The sequence below is a fragment of the Gavialis gangeticus genome, unplaced genomic scaffold, assembly GCF_001723915.1.
Source record: "Gavialis gangeticus isolate Ggan-Ray unplaced genomic scaffold, GavGan_comp1, whole genome shotgun sequence".
NCBI lineage: Eukaryota > Metazoa > Chordata > Crocodylia > Gavialidae > Gavialis > Gavialis gangeticus.
Window position 1 is genome coordinate 37,454,811 of NW_017729025.1, and position 10,409 is coordinate 37,465,219.

A 10,409-nucleotide genomic window follows, 5' to 3' on the forward strand; every position below is an offset into this window, starting at 1 on the left:
CCCTTCCCTGCTGCGCTGGTGCACCATAGCCCCCTGCCACCAAGGCTGCAGGGCCAGGGACCCAGGTCCGCAGTCCCCTGCCCCCCACAGCACTGCCTGAGCCCTGGCTGCTACCTGCGGGAGGTGGTGGCTGCTGCAGTGAAGCAGCGCATGGAGCCTGGTTCCCCCTTCCCCATGGAGCCAGCTCCTTGCCGGCATGCGCACTTCCGGGGGCAGTGGGGCCCCATGCCCCGAGATCTGTGGGCAGGGGTAAGCTGCCCGCTGTGGGCTTGGGCTCCCCGTCCTGCTGCCCTCCCCCCAGGGCCTCTGGTCCAGCAGGCGGGGCATGGTGTGGTAAGGCAGAGCAGGGAAGGGCAAGGCAGAGCAGAGCAGGGAACTGGGCTGGGAAGTTCCTTGCTGCTGTGAGCCCTGTGTCACCATGCGCATGGTCATTGTGCCTCCTGCCTGACCGCCGTCCTCCCACTCCCCCCAGCCTCTTGCAGGCTGGAACTGTCAGCCTGCAGAGAGTTCTTTGCAAAAGGGCAAAATCTATGTGTTCCTCTGTTAAAATAAGAAATCTACATTTTCCTTGGGTAAAGAGGGAAATCCATGTTTTTCCATGGAAAACAGAAAAGCCAGATCCCTGATCATCAATGATCTCTGTGCATGTAGAATCTCAACAGGAGGAACTCCCAAGAACTTCAGAATATAGCAACCATTTCATCCATCACTGAAATGATGTCACTTTGAGACTTGGCTTCCTAAACTTTAAGGCTAATGTTTTATCTTAAGTATGGCACCATAAATCCAGAACTTCTTGGTAACTTTTGCGTATTGTGGCATAAATAAGCACTCTTCATTTTTGTTATGCTTAACACCGTCTTATGTAACACTTAAGACATAAATATACTGTTATGATACGGCCTTCCCAGGGATGGCCATGACGTCCCTAGGGCCCCGTGACCATGCCAGCTCTGCCTATGGGCACCTACTAATCTCTCCTGCTGGCCTCAGCCTTGGGGCTTACATGTGCCCAGGGCCCTGACTCCTTCTGGTCACCTGACCAGGTGCAGGTGCAGGCTAATTCCCTCATTAGCCTGCTGCCACTGCAGCCTGCACCTGTGGGGGTTCTGCCTGGCTCCTAGGGCCCTCTCTCTAGGCATTCTCTGTCCTTAAAGGAGCCGGCACACCTTAGTGCCCTGAGAAGCATCTTAGGAGCGTGACTGTTTTTCAGTTCGGTATGCTGTATGTATGTATTTAAAACACAGCCTGTTTAATTCCCAAAACAAACTTTTCATAGATTCAAATTCCCATGCATCATCCCTGGGGGGATGTGTGTATGCTATTGTATGTTTGGCCACAGAGCTGCATGTAGTTTCATAGCCCTTTAGTCTAAACTGACTGCAGTCCTCAGCTTTGTTCCCAGAAAATGTCTTTGCACAGTGATAGCCACCCCACAGTCAGCTGTATTAGCTGATTAGACAAACTAATGGTGACAGTTGACTGCTGACTATTGCCAGTTAATATTTTGCTGTCAATGACTGCAGGACATCATGTGCACAGCAAATGTATCAGCTGAAGTGCAGAAAAGAATACAGCTGCTGGTGGCAAAAACAAATAGGGGTGAAAATATAAGGGTTTTTTGCTACACCCTCAAAATAACTTATCTGGCCACAGTGGCTCTGGATACTGTAGCTGAGTATATGTAACTGACTGAGGCACAAAGGTCTCCACATGACTACAAGATCATTTACCAAGAGTTGATGCATTTCAGTATAAATACATGCAAATATTTGGGCTTAGTCAGTCTGGTATGTCTTTTTTAATGCTTTTCTAGTTAATGTGCTGGCATTTTGTGATGTGAGTAGTTCTCTATCTTTACATCCAATTTAACTTTCAGAAATCCAACCAAAGGCATTATCATCAATAGACCCAATGGCACAGATGTGTACAAAGGAGTGCTAAAGGACTACACAAAAGAGGTAGGATTGAAGTAGCCTCTATCATTCCCTATTGTGTACTCACTGCTCGAGGTAAACTTTTCGCTCCCAGACTTTGACATTTCTTAGTTCACAGAGGATTAAGGCTCTTGTTGATACTTTGGCGTACTCCAACATATTTACCTGAACAGCTTGCCTGGCCAGTGCTAAGATGGTGAATAAGGATGATTTGAAATGGAACGGATCTTTGATAATAGGCTTTTACATTAGTTTTGTACTGCATCCAGACTAAAGTAAAGGGAAATCTTACATCTAAAACAGGTTTAACTACATGACTAAGTACATGAAAGTATTGAATATGTACTGATTCATTTGCAGGTTCAGTTTATGAAATAATCACTTGGTGATTTTATAATTTAGCATCCCTTTGCGTAGGCAAAAGTTTCCAATAAATTGAAGGTAGCCTGAAAGGTCTAGGTATATAGCCAGAAAGATAACTGTAAAAGAACACTTAATCAGTTCAGGCACTCATCTAAGTGCTTGTTTTCTAAAATAACCATTGGAACTAATCAGTGACATCTCAACAAAGGCATTCCTAAGTTAGTTAAAATAATTACACTATTTCACGGAAGCTGGAAACAGTTGTTGCATTTATCCTTGCACAAGTCCCTGAACAAAAATATCCCAGGATTAACATGTACACACATTGCCTTGTTAATCGGGGTTTGATGAGTGGCTGAATGCACTGCTGCTTTTCATTCATTGATTCAATGATGCAGTCCCAGGATAACTGTTCAGACATACTTTGTGGTGTTTTGGAATAATGTGTTATTCTTATTCCATGAAGTTTTTCTAGGATTTATCCCAGAACAATGGACATGGACATCTGAATGATTGCATTTGGGCTTTGTACTTGTATAACTGGAAATCAGAAGGTGTCTCTGAAGGCAGGGGGAGACATTTAGAAATAAATGATATCATGAAACCTGTCTTAAGGGACTGAAAAATATCCATCTCTTCACCAAAAAGGAGCAAATGTGCTCCATACAGTCTATGATACTTTTAGGTAGATTGCCTACTAACACTGTCCACTAGTAAAGGTTTCACTATATTTCACATGTGCATTGACTACAGCATTTTCCCACACTCGCTGCTCTGTTTTGCAGGAGCAGATGTGATTTCACATTACAGTGAGGGGCCATAGGATGTAAGGGCTCATTTATATTGGGAGTTTTATCTGGTATAAGTGAAGATATGCATTTCAAGCCATAAATGCACCTAATAAATGATCCTTGGGGTCCCTTCTAACCTGTAATTTTATAACCAGTATAATTTCTTGCCTGGATGCTTGTTTTGGTGTAAGAATGCTTCTTGAAATGTTTAAGGCCGTGGGCAGGAAAAAAAGATAATGCAGGGGAAGTGGTGGATGGGAATTTCATTATTCAGTACCTGTTCGACAGTAAGGCCCCTGGCATACATTACACTTAAGACGTGATTAACCAGTGCATCATGTCCTAAGTAGTAAGCTAGCCTTATCTTCATACAATTAAACAACTGTTCACCAGGGCGCCCTGGAGGAAAACTAGAAACAATGTCCACAAACACCTGGAGGATAGTTTCAGGCTGAACATTAGGCAAAACTTCTTCACAACTAGGGTGTCCAGACTATGGAACAAGCTCCCCCCAGAGGTGGTGCAGTCACCTATCCTAGAGGTCTTCAACAGAATACTGGATGGTCACCTGGCCCCAGATGTCTTTCCTACTCATGCAGAGGGCTGGACCTGATGATCCTTTGGGGTCCCTTCCAGCCCTATGGGTCTATGAAAATGGTGTGATAAAACAGGGAATAAGCCACAAAACTTTGTAGCTGGCTCTTATCACTTCTTACATTGAAAGTGTGGCCAACACTGATCAGCTGATTGGTGCTCCTGGCCTTGGGAGTGCACCAGAGTGAAGTGCTCCAATTTGCTCCCAATGGCTGGGAGTGCTGATCAGCTGACTGGCATTACAGGTCACTAGAGCACACTGGGCACCCAGCATGCCTCTTGCCAGTACAGGGGATGCCCCTGCACTGGCAAAAGGACATGATTAAGATCTGATCTGCAAGTCCAACAATCGTGCTTCCTGGCACACATGTTTAGCATGGCAGGAAGCTTGATTGTTGGGATCATGGGTCAGATCCCAACATGCCTTTAACTGAATGTCTGTCAGAAACTTAACTGCCTGCATGCATGTGTTTTCCCTGCCGGAAGTGAAACCTACCATGCTGTAACTTACCCCTCAGGCATTCCTCTGCATTAAAACATGTGTGAATTCTCTTTTACAGAGACCTTCTTTCTAGATGGCTACATGGAGTTTAATACTATAGTATATTTCATAGATTTCATAGACAATAGGGCTGGAAGGGACCTTGGAAGATCATTGAGTCCAGCCCCCTGCCCGAAGGGCAGGAAGTCAGCTGGGGTCATAGGATCCCAGCAAGATAAGCATCCAATTTGCTCTTGAAGGCATTCAATGTAGATGCTTGAACCACCTCCGATGGCAGGCTGTTCCAGACTTTGGGGGCTCGGACAGTAAAGAAATTCTTCCTTATGTCCAGCCTGAAACAGTCTTGCAGTAGTTTATAACCGTTCGACCTCGTCATCCCTTGGGGTGCTCTGATGAACAAATGTTCCCCCAGATACTGGTGGTCACCCCTGATAAACTTATAGGTGGCCATCAGATCACCCCTGAGCCTGTGATTTTCCAGGCGAAAGAGCCCCATGGCTCTCAGCCTGTCGTCATAAGGTCTGTTTTCCTGACCTCTGATTATGCACGTGGCTCTTCTCTGGACTCTCTCAAGCTTCTCCGCATCTTTTTTGAATTCAGTAATTTATTTGAAAACTCTCTTGATCTATAGGATGTTACTCCAAAACATTTCCTTGCTGTTCTGAGAGGTGATGCTGAAGCAGTGAAGGGCAAAGGATCAGGAAGAGTATTAAAAAGGTAACAGATAAGATGGGTTATGGGTGGACACTTCTGCTGCCATTCAGCAAAGCTGGACTTCAAGTGCAATCTAAGTCTAAGCATTTTTCCCATGTAATGTATCCAGAGGGGTGGTCAGTGACAGTTCCAAATCACTTGATTTAGAGATGTGACCGTTCTTTTTTGGTAATCTCACACTAAATAGTGGCTCTTTATATCTGACCAGTACCAAATACTATATGGATTTTGATACAAGTGTCCATTGTGGAAGATAGTTTTGCCATTAGGGACACAATGATGAAGAGAAAGGGGAAGTCTGGCACTAGTGCTTGGTGGAAGAAGAGAGAAGAAGTTGGGTCATGTTTAAATTGGCCATTTGTAGTCATTTGGAAGGTCATCCTGCACAGCTGAAGCATAAAAAGATACACATATAAATACACGTGGTACAAAGTACTTTGCACTTATTTTAAATGAGCACATCACCAAATTGCTTCTTTCTATTAGCAAACAAAAGTGCAGGTACATACACATGTACTTATACTTGTGCATTTCCCAGTCTGCCCTTTTACCCTGCAGCCAAGGGTAAGGGAGTACTTGGTATTGGTAATCCCAAGATTTGCTGCTACTCTGCAAAGCTACTTGGGTCCAGAACTACATAGGACATAGGTGCTTAAAGTGAGGCTTAGATGGAATTTAAGCACCAAAATAAAAGAACAAGATGATCTGTGGTATTGTTGCCTAACCCTCTCTTGAAAAGCCATTGACAAATATGTACATACTAGCAAAGTTACTTAGGTTCGTAGAGTGCTGCTACTGTGCATATGCAGAATTGCTACCACCTGGGCCATGTTGAGCATCTTGGTACACATCTCTTGCCTAAGCCCGATCAGGATTCATCACCTAGGTGCCTCGTCCAGTAGGCACATGCAGACTGTACCCTGCACAGACTGACAACATACGGAACACAGAGCTGAAGGAGGAGGAGATGGGAGTGATAAGTTTTTGTATAATAGCTCAGTGATTAGAGCACTCTCCAGGAAGTGTGTTACCTTGATGCTAAACCCTTTTTACCCTGAGAGGGTGCAAACCCCCATCTCCTAACTTCTAGAAGAGTGCCTTAATCACTAGGCTATCAGCTGTTCTGGGGGGGACCCCTCACTTCTCTGAATAAAACAGTGCCACTGTGTAGATTCATGGAACCAGAGAACAAGAAAGAGCATATTTTTGTAGCCCTGTAATGTGTTCTGCATGAAACAGCTATTGAATAAAATGCATAAAACAAAGTCCCTTTGTGGATTAGCCCTTAGTGCTTAACTGTACTTGCCATCATGGAGACTTGCTAAGTTGCCATTTGGACTGGAGCATTATGAACTTCTGCAAGCTGTACAAGTCCTTTTTAGTACCCAACACTCAAAGACTTTCAGAACTGAGCTAAGTACAAATCTAGCATAATGGCTAAATTCACATGCAGATCAGTTCTCAATAGAGCAGTAGTCTGATCCAAGTTGGGCTAGTTATGGCCACACACACATAAACTTAGTCTTTATATAAGTATGTATACTCTAAGAGGCATAAAAGTGAAGATGAATCTTTAGAATTTACCTGTTGCTGTCATTGATCTATCAGTTATAACTGAGTTAACAAGGACCTCCCAAACCAGACTCTGCTGCTGGTTTATGGTATAGTTCCACAGAATGGTATACCAGATGCATCAGAGGATGAAGGAAAACAAATATCATTAATGCCTCCACTTAAAGTGCTGTAAAGCACACACGAACTACTAAATCTAGCAGTCAGTTGAAAACCTGAAACCTGGTATAAAGCCACTTGTTTTAACATGTTTATTACTCAGGACAGTTGTCTCCCTATTTGCATTCTTTTTTTGATTCTTTGTTTCTTATAAATTGGTAGTATATTTGAGACAAAATTATCTTATGCATGAAACCATATTCAGTCAGGTTTATCGTCAATTACTGGCATGTCTCTGTCCTGTGATAGGTGTTTGTTTATGCAAAAAAACGTAAAAAGGAAATAGCAGAAAGCCAATTATTTCTGATTTTCTATTGACAGTGGTCCTAAGGATCATGTGTTTGTTTATTTCACTGACCATGGAGCACCTGGGCTGCTGGCTTTTCCTAGTGATGATGTGAGCATTTATTTGAACGTTTAAAGTTATTACAAAAAAGTATATATTTCTGTTTATCTGAGTTTCTTGACACGTTGTGTTTCTTGGAAAAAATATAAAAGGTTATATTCTGATTGTCTGATTTACATTAGTGTATGAAACTTAGGATTTGGTGTTTGAGCGCTGTGGTCCAAACAAATTACTTAATTGGTGTGTATGTGATTCCATGGCTTAGATATTTAGTGCATCATCTGAATTTTTGAGGATTATTTATTTCACCCTTCTGTTTCCCAGAGAGACAAAACAGTAGATAAAAATGGGTAACTTTTAGCCTTAAATTTGGAATCAATCACCACAACTTAAAGTAGGCCCTTTATTGTAGGGTCTTGTACTCTTGTAGACTCTACACTGAAAACAACAATAATGCCATGTAGGTAGAAGTAGTAATATTTATTCATATTAAAAAGCCATTGGTTATTATAATAAAGTGAGTTCTTCTGTTATTTATTTTGCCAGAGACATTATTAATACACTTTTACTTATTTTTCAGCTCCATGTAAAAGACTTGAATAAGACCATGCATTACATGTACCGCCACAAGAAATACCAAAAGGTAAAGAAGTTTTATCGGAAGTTGTGAGCTTAATAGGGCAACTAAGGCAGAGGAAGTATGTTTGTGCTCCCTTTAGCTGCACTTACAATAATTGTTTAAACCAGCTTTTTCCGGAAGTGTGAGACATACTCCCTGGGAGGTGCATGGAAGGGGGTTGGTGAGTGCGCGTGAATCACAGCTGATGATTGCCACTAATTACCAGTCAGTGGTGAGTTGTAAACCCACAGAAGTTAGTTTAAACACTAAAGTCATAGTAGTTAGAGAAGAATGTGATAGCAAGCCATGAAAGTTTTGGATCAGCATTTAGACGTTAGTGCAGTCGTCTGACACCAATATAATTTGATCTCCTCTGAGGGAAAACAGCCTAGACTACTAGCTCACCACCAGTACAGCACACCTTCCTGTGCTTTGTTCACTTCATGCTGTGTGCTTTATTACAGGAAGCTTGGGGTTTTTGAGCAATTATAGCAATAAAATATAAAAACAGTTTAGCTGAAGTCACAAGGTCACTAAAGTACCTTATGTACCAATTTCAGCACAAAGATATTTTGAGTATAGAAATCTAATCCAAAAAATATATGTTTGCTTTAAAAAAATAAAAACTCCTAACATATTACTGATTACTTCAGAGAGCTGTAGCTGGTTGCATTCAGAAATGTGTAAGTGGTGACCTATCACAAAAATATTAAGGTTATAAACAGTTCAAATGGATGCATTTTTTGGACATAAAAAGACTAACCAACCACTTGACTTTACAAACAGATACCTGTAAAATCTTTGCAGGACGGTTAGAAGCCTAAGCAGTGCCATTTCTCCCCACATACACGTCTTGTGGTTTTTCAAAACAGAAGAGGAATTTTATTCACTCTTTTGTAGACCTATATATAGTTTCAGCAGGTTATCAGTAAGTACAGAGTAATTACAGCTTAAAAGCAACTGAAGCTCTTTTCTGCCTTTCCCAGTGTTTTTTCCAAAAATATCTGACTTATTCTATAGATGGTGTTTTATATTGAAGCATGTGAATCTGGATCAATGATGAACCATTTGCCTGATGATATCAATGGTAAGCAATCAGTATTATTTTTTTCAATATGGCCAGGACTGCCAGTTATAAATGTGCTATGTCACAAATAGCCTGGAAGTCTGAAAGATACTGTCATTCAGTAATTTACTGAGACTTGAGTAGGTCGAGTAGCCAATGTATGGCAAATTTCATTTTTTGGACATTTGGTTTTGTCCCTGATCAGATGTAAATAAAAAGTTTAGAGAGGTTTTCAGCAAATCATAAACTTCATGAAAAGCTTATTTAAGAAATGACAGGGCTAGGTTGTGTTCTATCTGTTAGTGTACTTAGGCATCTAAGTGCAATTCTATTCTACCATATTCAAGTCCTGAAAATTCATTCATGCATCTACTTTTGTAACGCACTGTCTTCTGACTCTTAAGAGAGTCACAGAAAAGCAGCACAGAGGAAGAGGACCTACTCTTTCTTTACATTAACTTTTTCAGGGCCTCAGGGTAGAAAAGTGATCGTATTAGGCACCTAAACCTACCTGCCTAATAGGTGGAAAGCAATCTGTCGCAAAGCGTCTCTACGAAGAAATAGTTCCCAGGCACTGCAGTTGATCAGTTAAATACATGTTCTTGTAAGTTACACCACTGCTAATAAAAACAGCAGTTTCAACAAGCAGTTCTTGGCTTCCAGGATCTGTGGCTCTGAGTGGACATAGGACACTGACCCTAAGCCATGTACAGTGTGGGCCCATCCTAGCTCAATAGCTTGGAGACTGCAACTCCTGAGCCCTAACCCTAGTCAGGGCTTTCAGGCTCCCTGGCAGAGAGCAAGCAACTGGTTAGACCCAAGATTTCCGAGGCTTTTAGACTCCATGGGAAAGAGCTTGAACATTCTTGCCTGCATCTTGGCTATGGAGCTGTAAATCTGAAACAGGGTCCATGGTTCAAGGGTAAATTTGCCTAGTGGATTGCCTTAAAATGACTAAATACTGTATTTACTCAATTCCAAAATGATTTCTTCCCTCCCCACCCCCCATTCAATATGGGGAGAGGGCTTGTCTTGGATTTGAGTGCAAGCCTGGGGAGGGGGATAGGCAGCTGCTATAGCTCCAGGCAGCAGTGGTTGCAGCAGCAGCAGCTCTGACTGCAGCCCACCACTGCTGCATGGCCAAACAAGATGTAGAGCAGGGATTGGCAACATTTTTGGGCAAAGTACCAAAAACACTTGCAAACTCTACTTGCAAGATGTTGGTGTGCCAGGAGTAGAGATTAGGGGAGCCATGTGGGGCCCAATTTTTGTTGTGGCAGCACAACCCCAGCTCCTTCCCCACTGTCCACCCAAAAGGTGCATATGCCAAGCAGAATGCCTTTATGTGCCATGCTCTGGCATGTGTGTTGGGGGTTGCCTACTCCTGAGCTAAAGTGACCATGTGCTCCATGCTCTGGGTTGGAGTGGGGCCAGGGCCAGAGCTGGAGCCATGGTATAGGGTAAGTGGTAGTGGGAAGCAGCAGGGCAACAGCTGAGGTTCTGATCACAAGCTTTGAGTGGGGCCAGAGTAACTACAGCAGCCTCTTGCACCACCCCTCTCCACCACCCCTTGATCGTACTTGAATCCAAGCCTTTACGTGGATTTAAATAAATAAGGTATTTAGCCATTCCTAAAATAGGCGATATTTGCCTACCCATCACTGGTGAGCTGCAAGGTTCAATTGATTCCTGGCTAAGCCTTAAGAAGATACCATGAAAATGTTTTCAAAACACTAAATATTAAGA

General features: G+C 42.6%; 1 protein-coding gene across 1 annotated transcript in view; it reads left to right on the forward strand.

Moving 5' to 3' along the window:
- LGMN (legumain) overlaps nucleotides 1-10,409 on the forward strand; it is a 42,957-nt gene that overhangs the window by 20,472 nt on the left and 12,076 nt on the right. The window contains exons 4-8 of the mRNA XM_019518640.1: nucleotides 1,880-1,961; nucleotides 4,819-4,904; nucleotides 6,954-7,029; nucleotides 7,559-7,621; nucleotides 8,618-8,684. Of these exons, the coding sequence (XP_019374185.1) occupies nucleotides 1,880-1,961; nucleotides 4,819-4,904; nucleotides 6,954-7,029; nucleotides 7,559-7,621; nucleotides 8,618-8,684 (374 nt within the window). The remainder of the gene's footprint in view (nucleotides 1-1,879; nucleotides 1,962-4,818; nucleotides 4,905-6,953; nucleotides 7,030-7,558; nucleotides 7,622-8,617; nucleotides 8,685-10,409) is intronic.